The sequence below is a fragment of the Pipistrellus kuhlii genome, unplaced genomic scaffold (assembly GCF_014108245.1).
Source record: "Pipistrellus kuhlii isolate mPipKuh1 unplaced genomic scaffold, mPipKuh1.p scaffold_m20_p_8, whole genome shotgun sequence".
In the NCBI taxonomy this organism is placed as follows: Eukaryota; Metazoa; Chordata; class Mammalia; order Chiroptera; family Vespertilionidae; genus Pipistrellus; species Pipistrellus kuhlii.
Window position 1 is genome coordinate 52,171,253 of NW_023425584.1, and position 15,331 is coordinate 52,186,583.

At 45.7% G+C, this 15,331-nt stretch overlaps 2 protein-coding genes and 1 non-coding gene across 7 annotated transcripts in view; all 3 read left to right on the top strand.

Moving 5' to 3' along the window:
- Positions 1-15,331, top strand: part of TMEM131L (transmembrane 131 like) — a 140,570-nt gene that overhangs the window by 35,234 nt on the left and 90,005 nt on the right. The gene's annotated exons all lie outside the window — the stretch shown is intronic.
- LOC118711940 lies at positions 12,586-12,721 on the top strand. Its single transcript, XR_004985891.1, has one exon. It is a non-coding gene; the product is annotated as a small nucleolar RNA SNORA70 (small nucleolar RNA).
- Positions 12,737-13,134, top strand: LOC118710721 (60S ribosomal protein L10-like). Its single transcript, XM_036423363.2, has one exon. It carries the CDS (start codon positions 12,782-12,784, stop codon positions 13,082-13,084), a length of 303 nt encoding a protein of 100 aa, XP_036279256.1. The 5' UTR covers positions 12,737-12,781; the 3' UTR covers positions 13,085-13,134.

Sequence of the window (15,331 nt, forward strand, 5' to 3'; positions counted from 1 at the left end):
TGCAACTATTTAAAATCACAATGTGAAAATCTGAATGTTAACTTAAAAATGTGTGGAGTATACCTTTTCCCCCTCCAAACCCTTTTTGGGTTTATGCAAATAAAAATGTGAGGAACTCTGGGTAACGCCCATTATAGGACAGAGATGATGAGGAAGGCAGGGTCATTTATATATTTTACTAGAGGCCTGGTGCATGACATTCGTTCATGGGGGAGGAGGGTTCTCAGCCTGGCCTGCAACGACACCAGCCATCCTTCGCCCCGGCCTCTGGTCAGAGGCCCCTCCCCTCCTTCTGCAGCTCAGGAGCAGTCTCTGGGCTTGCATTGTGGGGTGATGCCGCCAGCATCCGCCCTGGCTGCTATGGGCACCGACATATTTATTATGGAGTTATGTTTAATTTGCATATTACTCTTTTATTAGATAGGACTTGTTAGGCCCAGTGCATGAAATTTCTCCCTTCATTCCGCGCTGCCCCCTGGTGGTCAGTGCACATTATAGAGAGCAGTCGAACTCCCAAGGAAACACTTTGCATATTAGGCTTTTATATCTAAAGATACAGGAAAAATAATGTGATTGGATATTTTTAAGCCTCTTAGCAATATTTTAACAACAAAAAAGGGATAGTTATTATATTTTCCGGCATATAAGACGACTTTTGAAATGAAAAAAAGCCTGCTCAGATTGGCCAGAGTCAGAGAGGCGGTCTATTAAAAAAAGAACTGGTGTTGCCTCGGAAGTGGGGGGTAGTCTTATACAGCAAATATAGGCCTAAACCTATGTTTTAATTGTAAAATTAGGGGGTCGTCTTATATGCCAGAAAATACAATACCAAATTTTAATAGGGCATCCAAAAATGCATACTGCTTCTTTCAAGGTAACTTTTTCAAGTCCATTCTCCTCTGAGACTTTTTTCATGCCATTGCTGACACCTTTGTGTCTTAAAAAAAAAAAAAAAAATATATATATATATATATATATATATATATATATATATATATATTTATATATATATATATTTATTTCAGAGAGGAAGAGAGAGATAGAAATGTCAATGATGAGAAAGAATCATTGATCGGCTGCCTTCTGCACGCCCCCCACTGGCGGTCGAGCCTACAACCAGAGCATATGCCCTTGACCTGAATCGAACCCGGGACCCTTTAGTCCACAGGCCAATGCTCTATCCACTGAGCCAAACCAGCTAAGGCCACCTTCGGTCTTTTGCCTTCTTCCTGCTCAAGGATCTGCTTTTTTTTTTTTTTACTGTGTTATTTTAGTTTCACAGGATGTCTGCATTATCAGATGTCAGTGGGGTTTTAACTCACCAGTTTGTCACACTCAGGTAGGTATGCCTCCATCTTTTGTGAATTTTCATGTTGCGTCTGCTGGTTTTAGTTACCAAGGAGCTTGGAGAGATTGGGAACGCATGAGGAAGTGGATGGAGTACCAAGAATGCACCCGGATATTCTGCTGTCTCATTTAAGCTCCATGGCTAGCAAGCTGTTTGCATTTATAAATACTTTGCAGTCTGCCCTGTTAGCCTAAGACAGGAAGGGCAGGTGCTGTGTCTTTCCCAGAGCACAGATGTGTGCTTATCAGAGAACATGGAGGCCTGACTAGGAACAGCTTATTTCTGTTGGTTCTAGGTCTCTACTGGGCAGGACAGGATGCTACACTCTGAGGGGACACTTTTTAAGAGAGATAACCAAAAGATAACTATTAAAGGAGTAAACTTAGAAATAGGGCAGAAGGCATTCCGTTTGCTTGTGACATTTCATGAGCAGTTAAGGAACTATGTTTTCTTATTGGGTCTCTAAGCTCCAGGCCCGAGGTTTCACAGGAATTCGGCAGCTGTCATACATCAGAATATGTAATAAAAATGGAACACATGTAAAATTGGCCTTCATTCAGACACGTCCGCTACATACTGGCATCTCTTCCATTTCCCATCTGGTCTGTATCTTGGTGTTGGCAGTTGAAGAATAGAAAATTGGCAAAGGTGATATATTTGATGCTTCAAAAGAGAGAGGTTTAAATGATGTTAAGAGATGCCCTATTATATGCATAACCCGTGGACACAGACAGTGGGGTGGTGAGGGTCTGGGAGTGGGGAGGACAGGAGCGGACTGGAGGATGTTAGTGTGGGGAAAAAGAGAACCTATGTAATACTTTCAGCAATAAAGATTAAAAGAAAAAAAAAGAATAAAAAGAAAAAATATATTTTAAAAAATAATGAGAAAAAAAGAGAGAGAGATGCCCCCGTGAAAAATGAATAGGGCCCTTATGTATTTTAGCAAAAACTACCTTTCTGTAAAAACATCCCCCCACAATCCTCCCCCCCCCTCGTCATATCATATTAGTACAGTATTTGTCAAGAATTACGTTAAACATTCTCACTCTTGTTTCATTCTTTGCTTCTACAGAGACTTAGGGTATGTTTGGGATACTAACAAACTTTATTAAATACAAAATACTGATTTTTATAAACTCATTTTTATTTTTTAAGATGTAAACACTCTCTCAACTACTGTGAATTTTTAAGTGGATTCCTTTGAGCAGGTTTTTTTCTTCAGGTACCAGTTTTCTCTCAGAAACATGAACCCGGGTCTGAGCCCTGCTCGGCCCCACCACCCTGGGCACCCTTGGCCAAGGCAACCTGTGCCAACTTTGGCTGCCTCCTGGGTGAAGGAGGCTGCTGGTGCCTCCCCGGAGTGCTGTGGAAGGTCTAATGGCAGAGGGCAGGCAGAGCAGGAGGTGGGCCTGCGCCGTAGTGAGAGCCCGCGGCTGTCATTAATTATTTGCCACGTTACTCTTGCATCCCAGTTGCTTTGCACTTGGCCTTTGTCTCAGCTGAGATGAGAACTGCTTCTTCAGTGATGACAAACGAGTCAAGAATGTGTAGTGATGTAAGAAGGAGGTCATGTTTCCGTTTTCCAAATGGAGATGGTTTTGTTTATTTTAAAGGTTATAACCATAATAGCTCATTTTCGAGTGCTTGCTTTGTGCTGGATGCTCTTTAGAGCCCTGTACAAATGGAATCTCCTTTAATCCTTGGAATAGAACTGTGAGCTAGACGCTGCTATGCTGGGAACCATGACTTATCCTCATTGTATACCAGGAAGCCAAAGTTTGTACTCACTCAAGCTTACCCAGTTGAGAAGTGTAATGATGCCTGTTGCTAAATTTTTTTTTTTCTTAGCCAATGCTATAAAATGTACAGAGATAATGGCTGTATCTTCTTTTATTAATTAATGAGGTTGTTGTTGTTATTATGCAGCTCACAGACTTGATTCAGATGTTACCAACTATCCTACTTGTCCTTGGTAGTAAAAAATTTTCAGATCTGAGATCATCGGTTACATTTCACTTGTCATGTCTCTTAGCCTTCCTCCATCTGGACCAGCCTTAGTTTTTCTTTGTCCTCAGCTATGACACTGTGAAAAGATGGAGCCAGTGATTCTGTAGATGTCCCTCAATTTGGGTTCGTCTGACACTTAAGTAGATTCAAGCTATGCGTAGGTGGCAGGAATACCCCAGGAGTGACACCGTGTTCTTCTGATTGATCCTATCAGATGGCAAAACAGCTGTATTTTTTTTTTTAAATATCAGCTTTATTGAGATGAAATTCACACCAACCCACATGAATGCACCCTGTGAAGATGTATAATTTGGTGGTTTTTGGTGTATTAGTAGGTGTACAACCTTCACCGTCTAATTTTAGAACATTTTCATCGCCCCCAAAAGAAACCTCACACCCATTCATAGCCATGCCCCACCCCCCAACTTCAGTGCCTGGTAACCACTAATCTACTTTCTTTCTATAGATTTGTCCTGAATATTTTATATAAATGGATCATACAGCATGCGATCTTTTGCTATTGGCTTCTTTCATTTAGCGCAATGTTTTTAAGATTTACCCATATAGTGGCACATGTCAGAACACATTCCTGTGTCTTATCAAGCAGCATGCCATTGGGTGGCCATACCACGTTTTGTCTATCTATCACTTGGTGTACATTTGGGATGTTCCCCATTTTTGGCTATTAAGAATAACACTGCTATAAACATTGGTGTAGAGGTTTATGTATGGACATAACGTTTTCAATTCTACTGGGTATTAGATATTTAGGAATAGAACTGCTGGTTTATGTGCTAACTCTGTGTGTTACATTTTGAAGAACTGCTAAACTGTCTTCCCAAGTGTCTGACCATTTCACATTCTCACCAGCAGTGTCTGAGGGTTCTGATTTTTCCGCATCCTCAGCAGCGTCCGTCAGCCAGCTTTTTGATCACACCCATGCTAGTGGAGATGAAGTGGTATCTCACTGTGATTTGTATTTTTGTTCTCTAGTGACTCGTCGAGTTGAGCATCTTCTTATGTGTTTATTGGCCATTTGATTTGTTTGTTTTAGATTCCACATATAAGTGAGATTATTCAGTGTTTGTCTTTGTCTTTGGCTTACTTAACTCGGCATAATGCCCACAAATTCTATCCATGTTGTTGCAAATGGCAGGATTTCCTTTTTTTAATGGCTGAATAATATTCCTTATTGTGTGTGTGTTTCTGTGTGTGTGCGCGTGCTCGAGCGCTTGCACGCGTGAGTGTATATCACAACTTCTTTATTCATCCATTGACGGACACTTAGATGGATTCCATGTCTCAGCTATTGTGAATAATTCTGCTATGAACATGAGGGTGCAAATATCTTTTTGTGTTAGTATAACTTAATTTAAAAAATATATATATTTTATTGATTTTTTACAGAGAGGGATAGAGTGTTAGAAACATTGATCAGCCTAATGGGGATGTGCCCTCAACCAAGGTACATGCCCTTGACCGGAATCGAACCTGGGACCCTTCAGACCGCAGGCTGACGCTCTATCCACTGAACCAAACCGGTTAGGGCTGTAACTTAATTTTTAAGCTTGATATATTGTGAGCATCTTTTCATGTCTCTATCTAATTACATCACTTCTAATGACTACTTTGTAGTTCATTATATGAATCTTCCATGCTTTACAATCTAGTACTTTATATTGATATATGGGATTTATTTAAAAGGGGGGGAAAAAAGCCTCACATTGATCTACATCTTTGAACACGTCTGCAGTGATTTCTTTAGAATGCATTTCTAGAACTGGAATTGCTGGGTCAAAAAGTGGGCATGTTTTGTCCTGGCCAGGTTTCTTAGTTTTTTTTTGGAGCATTGTCGTCCCTTGCACTAAAAGGTTGTGGATTCTATTCTTGGTCAGGGCACATACCTAAGTTTCATCCTGGTCAGGGCATGTACAAGAGCAACCGATCAATGTTTCTCTGTCATACAGATGTCTCCTTCTCTCTCTCCCCCTTCCTCTCTCATTAAAAATTAATAAAAATATATCATTGGGTGAAGATTTTTCTTTATTTTTTAAAGGTGGGCCTGTTTTAATGCCTTAAAAAAAAAAATATTCTCGAATGCTTTCCAGAAAGGTGGTTCTGGTTTATAACTCTTGTTCCAGGGTCTGAGGATTGTGTTGGTTTCCCCACACACTTCCCAGCACTGAGTGCCAGTGAAGCTTTTGAACTTTGAGACCCCTGTTGGAATTATATGATGTTCAAGTGCGTTCATTTATTAAGGAGGTTGGTTGACGTCTTTTCTTTGTTCCCCACCATTGGGCTAGCTTCCCGAGCCAGGAGATCTCCTCCTCTGCCTCCTCCAGATCGCGCTCTGCCTGGATCTCAGCCTGGATCTGGGAGGCTTTTCCTATTGCACCCGCCGCTGGCACAGACCCAACCACATCCACTCTCTCCTCGCTTGCACAGATCTGCCCAAGGCCCGGGGGGGATCTCGGAGTGTGTTCACGTGGTTATGGTTTCTATTACATTTTTGAAAGTAATATATATTATGTATCCCTCCTCCCCCGTCCTTAAACACCCCCCTACTCTCAACAATAAATTTCAGGCCCCATAAAGGCTGGATCTGCCCCTGCCTGGGACATGTTAGGTGTTCAAAACAAAGTTGAATTGAATGAAACTCATGAAGTTCAATGCCTTTTTTTTTTATTATTATTATTTTTTTTTTAGCATTTAGGCAAGGGGCCTTTTTTGTTCCTCTGAGGCTTAGTTCCTGCTAGGTGCATGAAAAATATGGTAGCAGTGAAGGAAATACTCTGGGAAGGTTTTTAACGGTTAAGATAAATTTTGTGTGCAGTACATGTGTGCTTACGCAACCATGTGATCCCAAACATGCTAACCAGGGTCGCAAACCTGTTTTGTCCCGATTTCCTGTGACAGCCCGGTCAGATCACTCAGTGCCCAGATAGCGTCTGTATTAACTCACCCCGCCGTGCACGTCCTGCGAAGCCGGTGCACTGGGGAGGAATCTTCTGGAACCCTCCTTTTTATATCGTGAAAATTTGCCCAACTTGAATGATGGGGTTTTCAGGGTTGTTTGTTTACTTTGCTTGTTTTCCCTATTTCTTAAACTTACTTGAAGTGTGTGTTTAATAACAGGGTGGAAAAAAAAACCAACCACCCCAATACACTTTTTGTTGAACAGAACGGTTCTGACTTGTTTTTTCGCGAGAGCCGAGGCCCGGGGAGTCAGGGTGGACATGCAGGGCGGTCACTTGGCTGCAGGCAGGCTCCCGTTTGGAACGGGGGTCGGTCAGCAGGTGCTGCGTTCTCACAGGTGCCCTGTCATTGGCGGACTCAGCACCAGAACATAAGAATGTCTCTTCGTTCCCTACGCACCTTTGGAAAGCACTGCAGGCTGCTGTGCAGTGTTTCAGAAGACAGTGTTTAGGGTAGAATAAATATCTGGCAGCCATGGGTGAGGTGGGACCTCCGGTAGCCAGTGCCAGGAGCCAATAGAACCAGAAGAGGCTGAGCCCAGTGCCAAGCAAAGTCTGTGAAAGTAAGAAGCAGCCATCAGTAGCTGAGAAATTGCTAATGGAATAGAAAAGCTTGTACGCATAGTGAAGAAATTTGTTGGTGTTTTTTTTTTTTTTTTTTTTTTCCCTTCCCCTGGCTGGTGTGGCTCAGCTGGTTGAGCTTTGTCCTGTACGCCAAAAGGTTGCAGGTTGGATTCTGGGTCAGGGCACATGCCCAGGTTGTGGGTTTGGTTACCGGCCAGAGTTCCCCAGTTGGGGTGCTCTGGTGGGAGTGCATGCAGGAGGCAACTGAGCACTGCTTCTCTCTCACATTGATGTTTCTCTCCCCCTCTCCCTTCCTTTCTCTCTAAAACCAGTAAAAATATATTTATTAAAAAAAGAAATAAATTCGTTTTTGTCTCAGCCTTAAGTCTTCCTTGAGAGAAAAGGTATGTAACAAGTGTGATGTGTGTGACAGGGCAGGGAAGGATCCAGACTAGTGAGACTCTAGTCTGACCTGCGGAAAGGGAAAATTGGGTAAGCTATTGAGAAATTTCCCACTGATGAAAATCACGAGTGGCAATTCCAAGTGATAAAGACAGCCTTTGGCATATGTTGGGGCAGGTTTGCTGTGAAAATCAATGCCCTCACTTGGTGCTCAGACACTGTTTGCAGCAGCCGTAGGGCATATCACAGGGAGTGTCCAGCTTTTTGCTGGGATCGGTGACTCCAGGGGACACACTTTGCGTTACTGATGAGGCCCCCTCTCTCTGGTGTGCTCCCTCTCAGGGCGCCGCCTGGAAGTCCTTGTTGTGGCCGTGGAGACACCGAGAGACTTCAACCTGTGGTTCAATTGCTGTGTTTTAAACTTCTGAACACCTTCGTTACACTTCTGGCTGCCAGTTATAGTTTCTGTGTGCAGTACTTTCCTCCCCTCCCTTCTGGGGTGAAAATTCTATGTGCCAAGGACTCCTTAAATCAGAGATTTGATCAAACAGCCTTAGGAAAAGTGAGGTGTCGCAGTGAGCACGCACAATGCGAGCGGGAGAGATGTGGCGGCCGTTGGGTACCTTTTGTTCTTGGCCTAGAGATTCGGTAGGAAAAGTTCTCTGGGATTTCAACAGCAGTTGTCTGATGTCATGGGTAAATATTGTCTTTTGCAGTTGCTTGCTCAGGGCCAACCTTTCAGTGAAAGTTGCTGAGGTGACAAAAGCTGGGACAGAAAATTATTTAGTGGCCTGGCACATCTTTTAGTTTTAAAGTCGAAGACTTTGCACAACAGGTCCTCGAATAATGTTACTGTGTTGAACATCATTTGGGTGAAATGCTGATGGTATGGCCTGGGAACCTAACTCTTGTTTAGATCACTGGCCTCGGGGAAAGCTGGTTTTGTTAGACATCATTTTGCCTAAAAGTCGAAGAACCTATTGATGCTGTTAAATGAGGACTTAACTGTATCCCATTCCAATGAATAGGGCTTCCATTTTTTGTTCTTGCCACAGGGATAGTGATGTTTTACTCTGACATCAGGTGATATTAACACCACAGGAAGAGAAAAACTGGGATAAAAATATGGAGAGAAGCCCTGGCCAGTGTGGCTCAGTGGTAGAGCATTGGCCTCTTTACCAGAGGGTTGTGGGTTCCATTCCTTGTCAAGGCCATGTACCTGGATTGCAAGTTTGTTCCCCAGCCCAGGTCGTGTGTGGGAGGCAATCAATTGATGTGTCTCTCTCACATTGATGTTTCTCTCTCTCTCTTTCTCTCCCCTTTCCCTGCACTCTCTCTAAAAATCAATGGGAAAAATATCCTCGGGTAAGGATTAACAAAAGCAAAACAAAACAAAATTTAGGAGAGTCTTTAAATTGCTTGTGGAAGGAGTTTGGACATATTTACCTGTCAGGCTCTATTCGTCCACACATGTAGAATATGGAGAAGGAGCCATTTTAGACTTTCATACTTGAGTTTCCATGAGGAGGAAACAATAGGCAGATGCAATTTTAAAGCAAATACACACATTTAGTACGGATATAATTTGGCCAACTTCAGTGTCCAGGACAGAGGAAGAACGGTGCCTCCAGGCAGGGGGATACACTGCTGCTGCCCCCCACCCCCCGCCCCCCACAGGCCCTGAGACAGCAGTTCACAGGAGTCTCTAGGAAGACACCCGCCGCTCCCTCCACACTCACTCTTCTCCCCAAGGACTTGGTGCAGAACCTGCTGTGCCAAGTGTCTGTGGTGTGTGAGAAACAGGAATTGATGTCCTGGAAAATAGGGAAGTGTGGCCGTCCTAGAGCACAGGGAGTTTACACATGTGTGCACGGGAAGACAAAACCACCACGGTAAAGCCCGGTGCAGAAATGCCAAGCGGATGATACCATCAGCAGCAGTCATTTGCTCCGGGAAGATCTTGCCAGGAATTCATCCGGGGGCCGGCCGTGTGGGACGGCCAGACACGCTTCGCTTCCTCATCTGAGCTCACGTTGCGGGCAGGAGGTTTCTGGAGGCTTTGGTCAGACAGGGCCCAGCTTTCTTGGTAGCCATTTTACTGGAGACTTGGAAGGAAGCGTGTTCTATGAAAATACACCCAAAAGTAGGGTGCTCCGTTTGCCTCCATCTTAAAACAAACAAACAAACAAAAAAAAAACACCCAGCCTTTAGCTATGCTTCTCGATTTAGGCAGGAAAGCTGGAGGGCTCAGGATCCCTGGAGCAGTGAATTCTCTTGTAGGGGGAGTTTCGGGGGGAAGTTTGAGGAGCAGTGATGAGAGATTAGGAAAGGCCAAGCCCAAGCTGTCTCCTCTCTGTTCCCTAATGACTGAGCCGATGGGGGGGGAGCTGTTACTCTTTTGTGAGAGAGGCCCACAGGGGGTGCCAGGGCTTCCTGAACAGCTGGATTAATCACGCCACGGAAAGGATTGGAGCACTACCTCAAGCATTTTTTTCTGTAGCGTTATTAATTAATGAGAACCCTGGGGGCCTTCCATGGGGGAGGGGAGGTGGGGGAGGTTTGCAGCTCCTGCTTCTTCAGGTGAGGTCTTCGGATCCAGCACGAAAGCAGTGCCCTGAAGTTGCAGAGCAGGTGTCTGCGTGGGTGAGCGGCAGGAGGCAGGGCCTGAAGGGACTCGCAGTCCACCCGAAAGCCAGCTAGTTCTTTGTGGCTGTGACTTCCGTGGGGGAAGAGTCCACACTGGGGAGCCGCCTTGCCCACAGATGGGTGATGCATAGACTTGAGGAGCCGCTGTCCTCTGTGCAATCTTGGGCCCTGTTTCCTATCTAGATGGGGGGAGGGGGGGAGGTGCCACCGCTCTTGGAGGCGGTGGTGAGCCTGGAGAAGATGAGTCTCGAAATGTGTGTTGGGATCAGTTAATGGTGGTGGAGGCTGTGTTGCAGATAAGGCTCTAATATCCTTGGGAGGGAAGGGGGTGGCTATTTCTCAAGGGAAAATTCTGGGCCCAGGCCTCCCAGGCAGGTCCTCTCAGTACACGTGTCCCCGTGAAGGTCTAGTTAGGAATTAGAGTGTCTCCACTGTAATTGCTCCAACCGTTGTACGTTACTCAGGAAAAGCCTGTGTGTTGTTAAGTGCAGATGGACACTAGACCCGATAAATTCCCGCAGACTTTTCTTTAAAGGAGTTTATTCATTCTAATTGTGATAAAACGTGTACTATCACATTTTCCATTTCTAACCCGTGTTAAGTGTAGAATTCAGAGGCATTAAGTGCATTCCCAATGTTGGGCGACCATTGTCACCACCCATCCACAGAGCTGTGCATCTTGCAAAACTGCAACTGTGCTTTGTGAACAAGAACTCCCCATACACCCCCTCCTCCTCCACCCCCCAGCCCTGACAACCGCCAGCCTGTGTGCTGCCTCTATGAATTTGGCTGCTCTAGGTCCCTCCGATAAGCGGAATCACCCGGTATTTGTCCTTTGAGGACTGGTTTATTTCACTGAGCACGATGTCCTCAAGGTCCATCCATGTTATATAGCACATGTTCTTTGTTTTGTTGTTGCTTTTTTTTTTTTTAATTTATTGATTTTGTACAGAGAAGAAGGGAGAGAGATAGAGGGCCAGAAACATCGATGAGAAAGAGTCATCGATCAGCTGCCTCTTGCACACCCCCCACTGGGGATGTGCCCGCAACCAAGGTACATGCCCTTGACCGGAATCGAACCCGGGACCCTTCAGTCCCCAAGCTGACGCTCTATCCATTGAGCCAAACCGGTCTCGGCTGTTGCTCTTTTTTTTAAATTTTATTTCTTGGTCTTATGACAGAAGAAATACCTGTTTGTGTAACAATCTTTTAGCCATTTAGAGAAGAATGAAATATCCCATCATTCTTTGGCTGTTCTGGTGTTTGTGCTTCCACTGAGGCTGCATCTTCAAGCAGAATGGCAAGCCCTGTGCAGTGCCGGGGGCTTTTGGCCTTCTCCAAGGGGATGTGAAAGAAACCGTTGGTATGTGCTGAAGATGGTGAGAAAATCAAGTGTGAGCTTGCTTCGGGCTGTGGTGAGGGAGTGGGGGAGAACGTGGAACAGTCAAGTGGGAAACCTCAACCACCTTTTATGAAATGGGGCATTCTCACCTTTGAAGCTTCAGCTTGTGGGTTCTGAGTTCCTGTTTTGTGCCCTTTAATTTCAACTTTCTAAGTTCAGAAGTTTGTAGTAAATAGGTGGCCTGGCTTTTGTGATGTGCTCATACTGGGCGACCTCAGAAGGGTAGTCCCTTTCTTTCCACGGGTCATGGGGTGGGGGGGTTTAGGGTGGACTGGGAGCGGGAGCCGAGTACCCGGGGAAGGAAGGACCCAGGGTGGGAGTGAAGGTGAATGCAAAGCCAAGAGGGGCCCCTCTCTGGTCCTCTGAGACTCCGCCCGCCCGGTGAGGTGTGACATCCAGGAAGTCCCCCTGTTCCTTCTGCCTGAGCATTCGGTGCTCTGTCTGCCGAATTTTCTAGTCTGGTGTGTGTCTCTACCCAGGGAGATGGAGTTCTTTAAGAGCAAGATCCTCGTGTTGTTTTTAAATGTTGTGTGTCGTGTTCCCCCCCCCCCCCCCCCCCGTACTCAGCTGGGTGCTTTAGCCCTAGATCTCCTTTAATACATGTTTCCTCCCGTGGATGGAGAGCCTGCCCAGCAGGTGGTCCTTCCCATGTCTCATTCTGTGCCAGGCCCACCGTGATTCTCACCTCAACTCTCCTGTCTCCTTTCCTTCTGGTCCTGCCTCCCCATTCATACCCCGCCTCCCGGCGTCCCCACCCTCCCACTTCCACAGAGCACTTTCCACGCGGGTTTGCTGGAGGCCTAGGTTCCCTTTGTGTGTCAGACCGGGCGGAGGAAACCCCCGTCCCCTCCGCCGGGTGCAGCGCCCTGGGCTTTCCCAGAGCCACTCTGGTTCTTGGTGGTTAGTCTTTTTTAGGACTTCAGGACTGAGTAGGTTTTTTTTTTTTTTTATGGCTTCATCTGTTCATTTAACCATTATGTAATATTTCTTTTAAAAGCTGTTTTAATTTCAGAGAGGGATAGAGAGGAAGATAGAGCTAGAAACATCAGTGATGAGAGAGAATCATTGGCTGCCTCCTACATGCCCCCTACAGGGGGATCGAGCCCGAAACCCAAGCCTGTGCCCTGACGGGGGATCAATCCTCTTTCACAGATTGATGCTCGACCCCTGAGCCGTGCCGGTGGGGCCACTATGGAATATTTCTATGGTACTGTGTCTCCTTTGGTTTAAAAAATTACTAACTGCAGCCAATTAAGCCGACCATGCTCTTTTCCCCATGGGGGCCTGGTGTGCAATGGCTGCAAACAGCAGCATCCTTGGTAGTGTACGCAACCTGTTGCTAGTATGGTTTTGCCATAAGGGACCTTGGATACAGCCCTTTCTGGTGGACACTCATGTCTGAACAAATGCTGCCCTCAATCTAGGCTCCAAACGGGTATGCGGGCTGCCTTTGGAAGGCCCCAAGGCACAGTGGCCAGAGTCCACATTGGCCAAGTCATCATGTCCATCCGCACCAAGCTGCAGAACAAGGAGCATGTGATTGAGGCCCTACACAGAGCCAAGTTCAAGTTCCCTGGCCGCCAGAAGATCCACATCTCCAAGAAGTGGGGCTTTACTCAGTTTAATGTGGATGAGTTTGAAGACATGGTGACCGAGAAGCGCCTCATTTCAGATGGCTGTGGGGTCAAATACATCCCTAATCGTGGTCCCCTGAACCAATGGCAAGCCCTGCACTCGTGAGAGTCTCAGTGCTGCCCCTACCTTGCACCCACCAATAAATCAACTTTCCATAAAAAAAAATAAAAAAATAAAAAAAAAATACTAAACCCCATGTGACTGTAGGATTACCTGTATTTTTTTTTCCTTCAGTATTTGTTGTGCTTTTAGCATCTGATATCAAATTAAGACCTGAAATAGAGTTTCCTGTGAATATCAGTCCCAAATATTATGTCAGCAGCTGGCAAACCACATTCATTAAAACTGCCAGAGTTATGTTGCTTTTTAACTAGAAGTATTTGTGAGACTTAGAAATTTCCTCTGTCTCCATTGCTGTCTCTTTGAATGAAATTCCTTCTAGAAGATACCAGGCCAGGCAGGGTGCCTAAAGCTAGAGATGAGGACAGTTGTCTCAGGAATGAAATGGGGAGGGTAGAGAAACATGATCAAATTAAGAAGTTTAAAGGGAAACAGCCCTGTCTTCGGTCGCAGGAAGCCAAATCTGATGCAAGTCTGGAGGTAAGACTTGAGGTGAAAAGAAGAGGAAGTCTCTCGGAAGAGGAATTCAGGTTTTATTATAGAAATACGAAGACTGAAATCTGCCCAGGTGGTTGGCTAACAGTTGTGAAGGGTATGCTAAGGAGAGCCATCAGAGAGGAGGTTAGCTGCTGCTAACTAGCTTCAGGCTTTGTGGTTGAATTTTCACAGTTGACTAACAATGAACACTGTTACTGATAGCATTGTGGGAAAAGGTCTGCTGTGCGCTAGTGTTAAGAGAAAATTAAAATTTATGTGCAGATCAGGACCACACCCATAAAGGAAGCCATACCCTCACCCCTGCTGCTGTCAGTCTTATGGATTTATTGAAAGTTTTCTTATTTTTTTGGCCAGTCTCAGGAATCCCAAAGGATCCAGCCAATCAGAAAAGGCCTCAGGCAGCCCGTGAAGGGAGTCCATTCTCGCTGAATATCAGCCCTACCCTTACTTCACGACATAGTTTTCTCATTACATTTCTCATTGCAAAGTTCATGTTTGTGGCAGCAAGATTAGGTAATTCATAAAAGAACAAAGAGGGTGGAGGTCATCGGTATCCCACTGGCCTGAGACTGCTGTAGCAGCACATCTCACTGTAGGTGTGTCAGGCCGTCTTTCTGCCTTTCCCCCATTTCCCTCCTGTTTACTCTTGCCATCTCTCCTGCGGAAAGTCTGGCGGGGAACTTGGCCACTGGCTGCGCTCCTGTTGCCTTCCTCAAAGCTTTGCACCCTGAGAATTCCCTCCCAGGGCACGTGGTCCCCTCAAGGACCCTGATGGACCTGCCTGGGGTCACACGCAGGCCCTGTGGCCAGGGAGGTCAAGCTCCAATCAGAAGGACCGAACGGCCCAATGCCATGGCGACCCCCCGATGGGCAATCCAAGTCTTCTCCCACAGTCCTTGGGAAATGGTAAGAAAGGCTCACAAGGAAAATGGTTGCTAGTTCCAAGCACACATGTAGAATTCTTCCTGGATGACTTTGCTTGCAGGTAAAATGTGTTATACGGGTGCTTCTATTTTTATTTGCTCCATGTCTGTCTGATTTTGGAGGCAGCTTCTATAATAACAGAATGCGCTTTTTTTTTTAATTTTATTTTTTTGTCTGTCTTTTATGGAACTTTTGTCAAATGCCCTGTGGACTGGTTAGTTGGTAGGAGGCCTGAGCTTGTTTCTCAGTTGGCTTTTAACCAGATCCCTGATCTTGGGCGAGTGGTTTTCCATGTCTTGGCCTGGAGGAGGGAGTTAGACCCTGTGGTCTGTCAGGCCACTTCTTACATCCAGTTCCAATGCTACGGCTTGATTTGACCACTTCACGGTATTTGCAGGGTTTGAAGCTGTGTCGTAGGTTTAGTGCAGTATCGTCATTGCTGTGATGTCTTTGGTGCCTTTGGCCAGGATGGTAACCCTTCAATTTGGACGTCGTTCCCATGGGAAAATACGGTTGGTTCTATTTATGTTATGGTTTCCAGGAATGTGCTAGGGAGGTACAGCGGAGACTGCCTCTGTGCTGGACGGCCCTTTTTGCAAAGACCACACTGTTTGCACAGCGATGCGTCCTTAGTGACGCTAAGTGTGCTCAGTGGCTCCCTGTCCCAGTCCCTGACAGGCGCCCTTTCATTGTCCCCGTGTTAGTTTTTCCTGCCTTCGTGGGCCACCTTCACGTCGTTTCTCTTCCGTTTCATCTTCTTGGTACCGTGTTTTTAGAGGTCCCTTTGATTCTCGGTCTTAGAGTGCCAGC